The 15398-nt window shown below is 34.6% G+C and overlaps 1 protein-coding gene across 6 annotated transcripts in view; it reads right to left on the bottom strand.

The window, feature by feature from the left end:
- Positions 1 to 15398, bottom strand: part of ANKRD28 (ankyrin repeat domain 28) — a gene marked incomplete at its 3' end in the record, with an annotated part of 117897 nt that overhangs the window by 15096 nt on the left and 87403 nt on the right. For 5 of the 6 annotated variants that reach the window (XM_082279319.1, XM_082279318.1, XM_082279321.1 and 2 more), the window contains 9 exons: positions 12027 to 12105; positions 11496 to 11610; positions 10995 to 11077; positions 8554 to 8617; positions 7189 to 7257; positions 5514 to 5654; positions 2221 to 2332; positions 1571 to 1597; positions 639 to 713 (listed from right to left, as the gene is read on the bottom strand). In XM_082279319.1, coding sequence (XP_082135445.1) covers positions 639 to 713; positions 1571 to 1597; positions 2221 to 2332; positions 5514 to 5654; positions 7189 to 7257; positions 8554 to 8617; positions 10995 to 11077; positions 11496 to 11610; positions 12027 to 12105 — 765 coding nt within the window. Of the gene's footprint in view, positions 1 to 638; positions 714 to 1570; positions 1598 to 2220; positions 2333 to 5513; positions 5655 to 7188; positions 7258 to 8553; positions 8618 to 10994; positions 11078 to 11491; positions 11611 to 12026; positions 12106 to 15398 lie in introns of those variants that run through there. The other variant, XM_082279322.1, reaches the window with a different exon arrangement.

The raw sequence follows: 15398 nt of genomic DNA on the forward strand, positions 1-15398 counted from the left end.
CCTTTTAGCTTTTTACATCAACTATTAAAAATAAAAGCGCCTGTAATAAGAATGCACTACAAATAGCTTTCATTTACCACTATCAAAGATTATTTTTTACTTTGGAGATATGTAGATATACATATATGGTACTGCATGAGACTTACTCTATTTGCAGAAAGTACAGTGTGGTTTTTCAATTCCTTTAAATTCACTGAAAAGATCAAAGCTACACATTGAGCTGGTTATTCTGTATTTTGAACATTTTTGTATAGGCAGAATTTAATCACTGTCCTACATTACTCCTTGTGCAAATCTTTCTTAAAGTATTGAGGACAAACATTTCTCACACTGAACAATTATGAGAGCAAAACAGTGTAATGATTAAAAAAGTCATAATTATTCATAGAACAAGTCCTGTAAAAGTTTCATTAGCATAAATTTTAATCAGAAGATTCCACATGAAAGCTGTTCCATGAACCAAGTTTCAAGTGAAATGCAAAAAACATCCTGTATATCTCATCCAGGAATATTAGTACATATGTTTGCATTTTGTTTATTGTTATTAACCCATTTTGAGAAAATCCAGAATGAATAAACCTGTGCAACAACTGTTTGCCAGCAGATGAGCTGTCATCACTAAAGAACTAAGCACTTACAGCTAAATGCAGAGGACTTATAGGCGCTCTGTTGTCCGAGTCATTCAGCATGTCAGTACCTGATGTTTCCATCAGCTTAGAGAGAGAAAGTCAGAGTGAGTGCAAAAACCCCTCACCTTTGAAAACACTCAGCAGTAATTGCTACAGTTTCCCACACACACAGATCGAAAAATAAAGGGGAAAAAATAGGAAGAATAGTACAGAATTACACACCTCCTGATCTTCAACCTTTTACAGAGTTTGAATCAACTGCAACACCTCCCTCATATTCATGTTCCAAGCCCAGTAGTTTAACTTTGCATAATAATGCGATACTTCAATCACAAACTAAAATAAAATTATTATTTTTTCTGAAGTAGCAATAGTAAGAAAAAAACCAAGCCCCAAACATCATCCAAGTAAGCATTTTGATTGAGCAATAAGTCAGCAAGAAAACAGCATGAAAGGCCAGAAGGCAGGATGGATTTCTCAGAACAAGAAAACATTTCTCAGAGAGAAAAAACAGACCCAAGAAAAGCAAAAGTGTTATAGCATGAAAATATCTATGTATATACATTTATATTTGTGACTTTCAGATGTGTTCTGAACTTTTAGTTCTGGCTCTTTTTCAAGATCATTATTTAACTGAGTACATTAGTAGAATTAAAACATTTGAAGTGTTTGAAGAACACCAAATAGATTCAAATGACATTTTCACTATGACACTTTTATATCATGGTCATCCAACTGTTTAAGTAAAAAACCACATGGCTTAAAAAATAATTTCCTGTTTTAAAATTCCAATTAAATCTAAATTGTAGTTGAAATTAAATAATACATTCATACATTGAGGAAATGGTTGAATAAGTCTAAAAAATAAGCAGTCTTTTAAAAACTACATGTTCCCTTTTGCTCCATAGTAGTACTTAAAAAGTGAGAAATAATACACTTACAACATCTAGAGGCGTTTCGCTTGCAATCTGTAATTAGAAATATTCACAATTCATGTTTGAATACATTAAAATATAAAAGTGCAATTTTAATAAAAAGACTGAAGTTGTAAAACAGCATATCAAATAACATACACATATTTTTGCAAAGGGAGCAATAAAAAACTAATTATGGCTTGATTATCTGAAATTCTATTATGTGGCCAGCAGTTATTGTAACTGCATGAACTATTTTATAAGGCACCCTTTCTTTACGGGTTTTCCCCACATTTTCATTTGCTCCCTTCAAATGACATTCATGAAATTTCTTAACAGTTCTCAATGGGATAACTTGTGGTTATTTTATTTCAGCCACCAGCAAAAAATATTAGTAGTGTAGTCTAAATTCAGAAACAAACCAAAACTAATATCCCACATCCTCAACCAGTTATCTCTTCATCTGAGAAGTTTTCATCTTTTTAAGCCAGTATCTGGCATCTTAGCTCCTCACCTTGCTTCTACTTTAGGAATACCAAATGCTTAAATTTATCTGCACAGAGGCTGAAAAACAGTATTGACCTGGCTGACAGCCGAGGTAGAGGAGTCCCCCGGCCTCTCCATCACACCCTGTAAGAGCAGCTTTTATACCTTTCATCTCTGAGATGTTTTCTTACCAATTCAAGACACAAGCGATGACCATAAGCAGCTGAATAATGAACTGCATTGTATCCTTGTTTGTCGCGGATCCCAGGGTTGGCATCATTTCTTAGCAAGTATTCCAGGCACCTATTCAAATTGACATATGCAACCATGTATCTAAATGCTGAATTTCAACTTAATGCTAAGTGATAAATTGTTCCAATTCAACTGGAAAATAGAATACAGCACACAGGGACACTGATTTAATGTACAATATTGGCTAGGATTAGAGAAACCTACCTCATTACATCAAATGTAAAGGTCAATCACAAAGCTTCAAAATTTGAAATAATCCCTCTCTGCAGACATCCTGCATCTTCTGAGTTATCTGACTTGGTTAAAACTAGTATTTCATGGCTATTTTGCTTCTAGCTAACTGCAGTTACCTTTGCTAATATCAGTGATTACTATTTTGTGTGTGTTTCTGCATTAATCCCTTCTTCTGTTTGTTATAGGGAAAGAAGAGAAGCAGTAGCTGAGTTCTTCATGGCAGCATACAAGTAACACACACACACACACACTTCCACTACATGACACTATTTTTTTGATTTATTTATCCAGTAAATACTCTATTGTTGTCATACTTATATCTTACCATTCCTTACTTTCATTAGACAAATTTATAAGGCAGAACATGATCAGCCCAGTTTCAACCATAGACACTCAGCCAGGAGGATGAGAAAAGGGGCATTCAAGTCAGCTCACTCTCCCCCTAGTTTTCAAAGAGACTCCGTGTTTGCACACTACATGATTGCAAGCAGTAGGTCTGCTGTTTCATAATTTTATGTTGTATCATTTAAGCAACATTTTCCAAAGTCATAATCACGACCTTGAACTTGCTGGTGAAGCCATTTGTTATTCTGAAGTGTACAACAGGTCACCATCCCTTCTTCTCTCTGGGGTCACTAAATACCTCTTTATCAGAGGTGCACTCTCACTTCCATCATTTTTTGCCCAGCATAAACAAGGACTTATTATGTAGTGAAAAAGGTAAAATCTCTTGAGTTTTAAAGGATAACGTATGTAACACAGGATACAAGTAACTTTAAAACTAGTTCAGTATATGTAATAAAAAGCTACTTGTAAAGCATATCTATGTTTTTAACCAATTAATTCAGGTTTGATTTGCCCAATAAACAAATGCCTGGATTTCATTAATGACAACTGTGCTTGCATGTTTTTATTTGAATTAAAATGGCATGAGATTTCTGAGAACCCAAAGACAAATCAATTTGTCTCATTAAATAAGAATTACAGTTCTTACATTTCATTTGTCCAATCATCTAACTTTGTTTTTAATTTGAATCAGTAATTTTGTGTTAATGCTCATGGTTCATTAATAAATGTTACATGTCACTGGCTTTGGCTACCTAAATTTCTACAATACACTAAATACACTGCATGGAGCCAAGTCTACAAAAAATCCTCATGTATCCAATCTTTCCAGTGCAAACCAGATCACTATTTTTGATGTTTCTCTGCATCCAGGAGAGACTAATTTTGCATTTTTCGCATACTTAACTGTCCTCAACAGGTCTCTTAAAAAGGAGATTAATCAAACTCTCTGAAAGCCCAGGTAAATTAAATTTATTTCCCATATATTTATTGGTGTACTGTCCATTAGAAAATTCTAACATAGAAGCAGCATAATTTTTTCTCCCCTAAGATGCTGCTTATTCTATCTCATTCTGAAATCATGTTTTTTTTCTCTAGTCTTGGCAAAATGGGGCTTACTGGTGTTTGCTCCGGATCAAAGGCATTTGCTAAAGATACAAAAGAAATACTTTCAAAGAGGAATAAACTGGAAAATAATTTTCAACAAAAATATCCCTGTCTTTAAAATCTGTCTTTAAAGATGTCTGAACAAAGACCATAAAACCACACATAAATATCTTTAGAATTTTATATAGATGGTTTCCTGACATGTTTTTTCCCAGGCTTTATATTCCAATTCCAGTAATCATTTTTAACTTCATTCCTGTTTTGAATGAGCTGCTACTGGTTTTCCAGCTGTTACTAATCATCTTGCTGCATCAATATAAAAAGCTTCCCCTCAGGCCATTCTGCTTTGCAGCCTGTCTTCCAGAGACTCAAATGTTAATCAGAAGGGCAACAGCCCATGGGCTCCATAGACAACGCTTTGAGTTACCTCACAAAGCTCTGCAGTATTGTCATCATCATTCCTGCTCATGCCTTTTTTAAGACAGATGGCAAAACGATGTCATCTGAAGAACCATTATAGTTTGGAGGTTTTCAGAGCAACTGTGAAGCTAAAATTAATCCTAGCTCAACTTGTAAGAGAGCAATTAAAGTAAAATTATCCCAGCAAGCTCCAGCAGGAATTGAAATTATTTCTAAAAAGCAGCAATTTAATTTTGAAATTTGGCTTTACATAAAAAAAGCACATTCTTCAAATATAAGTTAAATGGCCATGAAAGTATTCTTTATTTAGCCTTCAAAACCCAATCTGTAAGTTATGTGCCACCTCATTCCTACTGCTACCTCACCCTTTAAAAGGTGCTGTATTAGAACAAGATGATTTGGCACCAAGCAGCACTTCTCCAGGGAAGGTGTCGCTGCGTGCACAAGCAAGTGATGCTCTTCTTGTCTCCTCAATATATACAATGTCTGGAGCTTAAGTAAACTCATCAGTTTGGTGCTATCTATATACACTTTGCATACAAGCATTTAAGTCATTAATAAATATTTCAAATATAACCATTCGTTAGAAAATAAACACATGTAAGAGATCAGTGGATTTATGGAAGATTCTGGAAGCATTTCATTAATAAAAGTGTAACTATATAATGAAAACTTACACTATCAAGAAATAGTCTTGTTTGGCCTTACAACTCTAGTTTACTCAGACATCAAATAGATAAAGCATTTATACTGAAATGTCAAGTTAATATCCATCCTTCATCAGAATTTGATTTTAAGGTGAAATGACCCTACCCCCACAAAGGATATTTATGCAACCTCTACACAGCAGATGGGATTAAGAACTCTATTCCTAATTAATTCCTGAATTAGGACATCTGCATTACAGGACATAAAATTTTTACAATACATTTTCCTGTTGTTCATTTTTTTCTTCTGAAATACTTGTTACATAAAGTCTTTTATAGACAATGCACACACCACTGTCAAGTTTCATCTTTAAAAATACAAGAAATGCATTTAGCAAATCTGAAGGCAGAACACACACAAAATTCACAGCTCAAATGATCCTAATGAGAAAGGCTTTAGTACAAAGCATGCTACTTACTTCCCATCTGTGTCTGATGCAGCTGCATAGTGCAGAGGTGTACAACCCCTCTCATCAAGGTCATTCACACTAGCTCCAGATCCCACAAGGGCAAACAGGCACTGATAATTACAATTGGCAGCAGCATAATGGAGTGGAGTTCTTTAGTACACATTTAAATAAAAAGTACAATGGTAAATAACAGCAAAATAATATTACAGAGACAGAAAAAGCAAAATAAAGTGAAACTTAAATCCTCCTTACATTTTTAAACAAGTATTTTTGGTGAAGAATGCATCATTACAGTACTAAAGAATAGGGCCATTTTCTAGGCACCACTTAATAATGTTGAACAATATATAGAGTATTTATTTGCCAGCCGAAATATGCACAAACTTTGTATTAAAGGAAGCTTTATGTGAATTTTCGTGTGTAAACTTAAAGAGGGAAATCCAGTTTACATTAGAAATATTGTTTTCTGTTAAGCAATTTTAAGCCACATGGAAAAATATGGACAAATTAAAAACTGCACAACAACTAAATATAGCACAAATAAAATACAACAATTGCACAAACAGATGTTTTTAATAAACAGATCAGAATTTTGCCTAAGAGAGGAAAACTATAGTGACATAGCAGAGGCACTGCTAAATATACCTTGTCTTCTTAGAACAAATCCATGAAATATTAGTACTGATGTATAATCTCAGCGAAAACTTATCCCAGCTTCAAATGCATAAACAATTCTCTAAATATGCCAGTTTGGCTAAAATTTTAAAAGGACCAAGATGACTCAGAATTCAATTTTCTATTTTTAAAGAGAGACTGCTGTTATAAATATCTCGATTTTGAGGAGATACTCAGGCTCTTTCCTCTCCCTTAAAATGTCTTTTTCCCATTTCTCTCCATTTTAAATTAATTTTTTCCATCTCCTGAAATAATTACTCTATATAACATGAATGTTAAATCAAAATCCAAACCAACAGGAAATCCCAACTTTTGATGACAAAAGTTGTGACAGACATTTCCTTTCTCAGGAAATAATGGAAGTGGAATTTAAAGCAAAATACAACTTTGGATCTGTTACTTTTTCCTTAAGTCCTACTCCTGCTGTTCACATCCTGGAAAATAATATTTTCCATTATGAGATGTGAGATTTTTACATGAGTACTGATCCTGCCATCTAAACTTAAATAATCCTATACTAAAAATAGAAATTAATGTCATTCCAAAAGAGTTCAGACCTCAAACAGGGAAACAGAAAGGGATGGATATCAAGAAAGGAAAAAGGTTAAGCAGTTATAATAAAATACTGTGTATTTTACTAAAAGAGCATAGAAATAGCAACAGATTTATAGATTTGACTAATACATTATTTGGAAAACATTAGTAATGTCCTTGGATGAGAACAATTTAAACACATTAGGTCCACATTATAAGGAAAAAAGCTTCATAAAAATTACTGCTTAATATAAAACTCAGTCTTTAAAAACAAGACTAAACACCTACCTAACAAAACACAATGAACAAAATATGTTTGTGACTTTTGAGAACATTTGCTGAAACACAGTTTATTAGAGACATCATATCATAAAAAACCATTTAAACTGGAACACAGACTTGGTCACATATCAGTAAGCTGCTTCTACAACACTTTTAACAGCCCTTTAAAATATACAAATCTAGAATGTCTTACCTTCCAAATCTGTCCTTTTTGTTGAAGTCTGCACCAGTATTTAGTAGAAGATTTAGGCACTCCAAATTCCTATTAAATTAATAGGCTATTAGTTGTGATTGCAAATTTTATTTCCTTAATATTGGCCTCTACAAACATCAGAACTGCTACACATGTACATCTCAAATGTTATTTTTAATGGAACTGAACTAAATTATGGAATTTTTGATAAATACATTTCTGCATGTAAAATAGATTCCGTAATTTCTGGACCAGACCAATAAAGAATATAAATTATTTCAAGACCACATATATAAGTTTAATTGATACCAAATGGCATGCATAAAGCACATAAACATGAACCTAATTCAATAAAAAATTCAATTCTTATAAACAAACAAACAATAACACCTGCATGTCACATGCTTTTGCTACCAGGATTCCAGCACAGAGGCAAGATTTTACTGCATATTTTTTAAGGCCAAATGTAAATTGCAACATATATATTTTACTTTTTAGCGTAGTCAATTTTCAATAAAATACGATCATCATAATAGATGTACTATATTGTTTAAACACTATTTTGGTAACTTTCCTAAACTGGAGATGAGTGAATGTGTCACAAATTATTTGGTTTTTATATGAAAAGATAGCATTTTAACCTTAATCACTTGCAACAAGGATGTATCTATCAAGTACTTTTGACTTAGAATGATTACTTAACAGTATTACTTAAACAACATTCAAACAGAAAAATGAAAATATCAATATCATGGAGTTCTTGTGTCCCACAAAGTGTATCATGAAATTTATTACCCAATTCTTCCAGGCAATTTTGAGTAGCTGCTATAGAAAACCTACAATACAATAACAATAATCAATATGGATCACAACTCAAGTGATGAGCAAGTAGTTCTGACTACTTCATCCACCTAAACTTTGGAATTATTGCTTTTAGTTTATTTAGACTGACCTTTTATTTATGGATTTGGTAAAAACAAATTTCCCAAAGTTGCTGTTCTCTATCTCATGTCCCACAGTGATCTGAGGTGGGCATGCCATCTTTGAATGCTGTAAATTCTAAAAATTTTATCATCATCCATGGGAATTTAAAAAAAAAATAATCATTTCATCCCCAAACATAAACCTAAGGTAAGGCTGATGATACTTGGACACTGTACTCCAGCAACAACTTATTAAGCTGAACAGTTAATTAATTTTTTTGTTTGCAGATAGAATCCATCTTGAAATTATTTTCATGTTTACTTAAGTTCCAAGGGGAGAGGGCAGGAAAAGCAGAGAGGAAATAATAGAAAAAAGAACAAGAATGATCAGCAACTGAAAAAGAAACACTGAATATGAAAGCATGAATGCTCTTTTACACACCCTCCAGCTGCAGCTGCATGAAGACAAGTCCTGCCAAAGTCATCTGGTGTGTCAATGTCAAAACCTACAAAGCAAATATTTTGTAAAATCATTATGTAACATCACCTTTCACAAAACTGCTGTCATCTGCTGTTAACAGAAATGCTTGCTAAGCAAACTTAACAGCTATTTGCAAAGAGCACTCAAGCATTAAAAATTACTTCATTTGAAACGTGACCTTGCTATTTACAATGTTTTGAAAAACAGGCATTTAAATAAAACTGAAAGGGATAAAGTAAAAGACAAGTAGCTGCACTGAGGCTATGTTCTGTCTCAGACTACTTACCTGGTAATATTTCAATGCAATTTACTACTGAATATAAGATATATGCAGGTTATATGAAAATTTAAGAATATGCTAAAATTTATCATTGTTGTGCAGAGATTATTAATTTTTGGGGATGTCAGTATCACTAAATATAGGAGCTACTTAAATTTTATCCTTGAGTTTAGTGCTTTAGTCCCAGAGAAAGAACTTTAGTGAGCTGGAGTGATGGCTGCAAACAGCAGTTATTTACAGAGGAGCTCTTTACAGAACATTGTAGTTTTCTATTTCCAGAAAGGCTCAGCTGTGGAACTTCAAATCCAAGACCACAAACTTTAACTGTGCAATTCCATATCTAACCATATATTTGACACAAAGAGTACTATTTAAGTCAGGTTTCAAAGCTACATTTTTGGCTTGAGAAAACTACTATGCTCTCACAAGAGTCTTGCTCTTGTGTAACCTAACTTATTTACTAAATTCTCCAGTTGTGGTACCTGGGAATGCTGGCATTTTTTTTTAGTTTTAAGAACCACTCAACAATAAATAATGAACAACACAAGATGTGTTATTCAAGAATACTATTATTCCAAGACTGTTTTCCTACTTCATGTCCCCTAAAACAGGTTTTGTATGTGCCACTATGCTCTTATCCCATTTCAAAAGGAATGCTCTATAACAAACAATTTAAGAGAGTTTACTAGTTTAGTTTGGAGAATAGCCTTTGATGCCTTTTCACACCCCTAAGTTGCTCATCTACCATCACTAAGTACTTGAATGTCATTCAGTACCGGGACAAGGCAGATTCGTGACATTTTTTTAAGGTTTGCACAAGAATAATAATGAATTTAAAAATCAAAGATCTTTAATTTACATAAAGGAGACATCTCCCAAGCCCCAAAAGGATACACACTCTGCACATACCAATCCCCACACCAAGAGCCCATCCTAAAAGCTCTTAGCAGTATCTAGTCCTTCTAGCCTGAAGGCTGGACATACTCTTCAAGTTCTTATCTGCTCCAGGCTAGATTTGCATCCACGTTTTCTCAATTCAAATAAAAGTCACAAAAATCACTTGCAAGTCCTCCACGTGGTTTCCTTTCCCATACTGAAGCTCCAGTAAGGGCACAGCCAGCACAACATCAAGTGCAGAAAGGAGAAAGTGCCAGTATCCCTCATTTTGAACACACCCAATTGAAATATTGTCAACTACTGGGCAGTTCTTTCCTGAAGTGAATCCTTGCAAGTTCACCCATGACAGGATAGTAAATAAAAGCCTTACCAGTAGGTCGTTTTAGTTATATTTCTCTAGTTCTTCTCCCAGGCTTCCCTTACAAACAGTATAAAGCTGGGAAAGCAATTTCTTACTCTTCCTTTTCCCCTACTCTCTCCTCCCCCCACTCATCTTTTTTTCGAAAAACATTAAGTGTGTTCAGATTAATATAGAACCATTTAGCTCATTCTTATTCTTCTTCTATTCCAGAAGCTTCCTTTGGACAAATCTACTTTCTCAGAATTGCAATAGTTCAAAGAGCTCAGAATTCACGTAAGATTCTGGCCAACAAGAGAAGTAATGACCTTCCAACATCTACATCTTCAGGGAGGAGTCAAACATTGAAAGAAAAGTGCAGTTTGCATTGCATTTGATTAACAATATGCTTCCAATGCAACAGCTTCTTAATGTAGCAGTCCACAGAGTCTTCAGAGCCATTAGGTGCCCACTACAGGAATAGACAGGAATAGCTGATCTGTATTAAGCTAAAGACATCACGGAATAGAAATTGGATGCTCTATGAAGTAATAAAAAAGACTATCAATCTTTCTCCTTGAAGTTTCATTATGGTCTGAACCAGTCATCCCACCTCTACGGCCAACTTGAAATGCACAAAACACAATCTTAAAGAAATTATAAACGCATTATTACAATTTGGATGAATTTTTTTTTAACTTAAGTGTGCAAAAGTTTGCATTCACTTTAACTATGGACTGCCCATTAAAAAACAAGCACTGGCCCCAAGGTACCAGTAAACTATAAGGATTTCTATGTATCACTAAATTAGGATTTAATTAAAAGCTATTCTGTGAAATAAAAAATGAAGTACAAAGCACCTTGTAAGAATTTAACAGAGTATCCTACCTGATGAGAGGAGCTTTCTGCAGCAGTCTGAAAATCCACTTAATGCTGCCAAATGGAGAGGAAACATCCCATGTATACCCCGCCTAAGATACACCATAATCAGGTATCACAGTTTCATTACAATTAAAATAAAACAAACATGATTGTGTGCCAAAGTGCACATGCATGGTGGGTTCAGCAAACCACCTAATTAGAATACTGAGCTAACTTAACATCTTAAACACTTCCTTCCAAGCTATCAGCATGCATTATTAGTGCAACAGCCTATTAAACTTTTCAGAGCTTTTACTTCAAATAGATAACAGAAAATTCTATTTCTCTTTGTTTTGGTACAAATTGTGGTATGCTGACTAGCTACTTACAAGTACAATACAGGATAATATACAAACTATTTCCTATTGCAAGTTGAGGATGATATTAAAAATTGTACTAGTTCTGTTAATCTAATAAATACATTTCTGAATTATGTCAGCTTGCATTCATGTCAGTAAAGTTACCTACTTTGCAGTGTCAGCACCACTCGTAACCAGAGTGTTGATTAATAGCTCATGGCCATATCTAGCTGCTATGTGCAAAGGGGTATTTCCATTCTTATCTTCACAGTCTATTTCAGCTCCTATAATAAAAAGTGATTACTAAGTAAGGGTATATGTAGGCATACAGACACTTTGTTAGAAAAATAGCACTGATGATCATTCAAGCAACGTTATTGATTGTCAATGACTGATGACTTTGGACTTAAAACCTATATAGATTTCAGTGGTAGAGAAAAGCATTTTATTATGTAACCTTATGGGACAAACTCTCTACAACATGGATTATGGAAAACAAATCTATATACATTCCTGCATTCTGAAAAGGAAATGATTCATCAGTGTAACTTATCAAACTTTATAAACAGATATGCCGGACTCCACCACTATTACTGAACACTGGACATGAAAAAAAATCAGTATGTTGTTACCAATACAAAAGGATGAAAATATCCAAACTCAAAAGCTTATGACAAAAATACCCCCTCCCCCTTTTTACCATTTTGAATGATGGTTTGGGATCTTGAAAATCTACCATGGATCGCTGTCATGTGCAAAGGTGTTTTCCCATCTTTACTCTGGAAAAGAAAAAGAAATCCCATATTTACTTATGGCCAGTAACAGCAATTAATCAGAACTGACAAAAAAACCCCAACCCCAAAACAACAAAAAGGACACTTCTTTTTATTTTTTCTCCCTACACTCCATCCTTTAAATTGTTTCTAGGCACTTTTGCCAGACAGATGCTGGCAGTGACAAGCCAGCATGACACGGCAAGCTTTTCCCAAGAGCTGCTCTAAGTCACTCTTCCAGCTGCAAGTAACAACTCAGGGATGCCCACTCACTCACACCTATGTCCTTAAGATAATAACTCTCAAGAGGATGATGACAGCACACAATTTCAGCAACAAGTCTATGTCCAACTCCTCCCCTTCCCAAGGCTAAAATAAAACAATGTTTTAAGTTTGTTTCCTGAAAGAAAGTAGCTGCATTTACTAGAGAGGTTTACACATTATATTAGAAGACAGCACATTACAAAGCTCATGTGTTTCCTGGAAATTTCTGTAAAGTGATGTTTGTAAGCAATTTATCATAAACCACAAGTAATCCTAGGGTAGAACTATTCAACCCGACTAGATACCACACATTTGAAATGAACATCTTAAATGTGCACTTAGTCATTCACCCAGTAGACATCCTTGAAGCAGGCCAACAGTAACACATAAGGAAACCAGTTTTTAACAGCTCAGTCTCAATGAACTTACACACCCATTTTTTCCGCTGTTTTACTTTAGAGGGATTTTCCCCTCATACTTATCACAGGTAATGGGAAAGCTTTACTGCAGAAAAAAGTTCCTACACATGCACTCAAAAAATTGCAAACACGACACAGAAAATCAAAGGACCCTTGAATGCACATGCATACCACATCTACATTTTCAATGATGGCTTTGAAGAGTATGAAATGTTCACAAAATACAAAGTTAAATTAGACAAAGATGGTAGGGGAACATATATGAACATATGTATTGAAATATCACAAATTGCTGTCATATGCAGAAGTGTTGTCCCATCTTTACTCTCCCTTTGACACCAAATGGACATGGTTCTGTGGATGTGACACTGAAAGTCTGCTGGAAACCCTTTTAGGGATGGATGTGGAATTTTTTCTTGTGTCACTGCCTAGAGCAGCATAACAATACAATTACATGAAACACTGTCTTCTCAAACCTAGATTGAAAGAAATACAATGCTTGATAAGGAAAGTCAAGTTATCTCCAGATCTTCCAGTTAGCAGATTTCTTTGTCCATAAATAATCCAAAAGACAACATCCACATATCTACAGCAGATGCAAATAAACACAGAAAATGGGGTTGAAATCCTTGTGAGCAGTTAGACAACCAATTTTAATTCTGTTACTGGAGGCCTTAAGAAAAAGCCAAATAAACACACCATAAGTCACAACTTCCCCAAGCAATCTTTGTGCTGCAATTTTTTTTCATCTTTTTCCCTACAGTTTAGTTCTTGTCTCTTTATCCAACCATTAAAAGTCTCTGTGTCCAGTTAATTTAAAACAACTATTAGACATCTGATGACTTTCCCCCTCACTTTTATCCTTCTTTAACCCGAAGAATCTATAGAATCTATTAATTTAAAGAAAAATATCATATAAAATAAGCTTAGTGAAATAACAGAAGAATTTCAGGGCGCAGATAAAAGTAGCCTGCAGTCTCACTGGCTTAGATGGGATAAATCTGTATCTCAAAGGCTGATGAAGAAGAAGATGGAGCTGAAAAACATACATCTAACAATGCATCTCACAAAGACATAGGAATAATGGTGACAGTATTAGAAACTGAAGAGCGCTGTGGTTAACTGAGAAACCTCACAAGAAAACTTCAGTAAGATCTTGCAAATAACAGCAAAATAAGCTACAAAATAATTTTCCACATACAAATGAAAAAACACAGTACAATCAATAAGAGATTTTTAGATTTACTCTGTTCAAATTTACTTAAAAATGCACTTAACATAGATTTCTAAGACAATGGATTTTATGAGAGTGCCTCTCTCATGTGTAACAGTCTCAGGTTCCTTTCCAGCCCAGGAATAACACAACATGCAACTGTTTATAAACATATAAGCATAGAACAGGTATAAAATTAAATGAAGACAATTCCCATGCTGAAACTGAACTTCTAGGTATAGGATTGCATTCAGAATTCCATTCTAAAACACTGTCACTAGAAAAGTATATTTAGGACCAGAACCAGTAGCAAACATTTCTTTAAGCAATGAAATATCAAGGCTCTATTAAGCAAATCACTATTTCCTGAGATGCCAGGAGGTTGGACAGCATAAGCAGAGAGGTATCTTCAAAACTTTTGCTTCAATTTCCCTTTCTTTATGCCTTTAAGATCTTCTATCTAAATATCAAGCTAGCTACAGCTGTGTGATTTAATGAGATCAGACAGGATCACAGCACATGACAGGACAGCTATGGGCTAACGATAATTTTTGTTGTCTTCACTGAAACTCAGCTAAATGTGGTAATAGGAAAGAAATCACCCTAATCTCTTCTATCACTAGAGAAAATATATCCACAAAATACTTAGATCATAGAAAATTTGCAAAGAACAGCAATTAGACAGACATGATACACAGCACATGGTGTCTTATTGAGTGATTACTCACATATTAACTGTACTCAGACTACTGAACTTCACGGAGGGAGAGGAAATGTGGGTCTATCATGTCACGGAATTCCTCCAAATGAAATCTCCCCCTAGCAACAATTCTTATGTTCTAGTACCACCAATGGAAGTAAAAAACTTTTTCTATTTAGGTCACTGAATTTTCAAGCAGCAATAGGGTCCATAAAACAATTAATACTGTCCCATTACATACTCATTTCAATGTGTTCTTCCATGCATGGAAATCCTGAATAGTGCAGAGGGAGTGCTGCAGTAATGAGCAATACTTAACAAGATTCACTGTTCTACAGCGGACACTGACAAGGCTATGAAAACAAGTAGGAAATTATGTCCAGAGGTGATAAAAGGCATATGGGCTTTTTATGTTTTAATGTAGAAATATGTTTATTTCTACTGTTCCATTATCTTCTGCTACATAATCCCTTCCTAAAATGAGGCCAGCACTCACAGACAGGCACAAGAACTTCCCCTCTATCTGCCATCAAGAATAAGAGTATTTCCATTTTGCTCTCCCCACTAAGTCATCCACAGCAGGAAGTGCTTTAATAGTACTGTCTGGTCAGCACCTAGATTAGCATCCATATCCACTCCATTACCTCTGAAACAGGAAGAGTTGCACATGGGAGGAAATGATTGAATCAGCTTCCACAAGCAA

This window comes from Coloeus monedula (genome assembly GCF_965178545.1).
Source record: "Coloeus monedula genome assembly, chromosome: 1".
NCBI classification, from domain to species: Eukaryota; Metazoa; Chordata; class Aves; order Passeriformes; family Corvidae; genus Coloeus; species Coloeus monedula.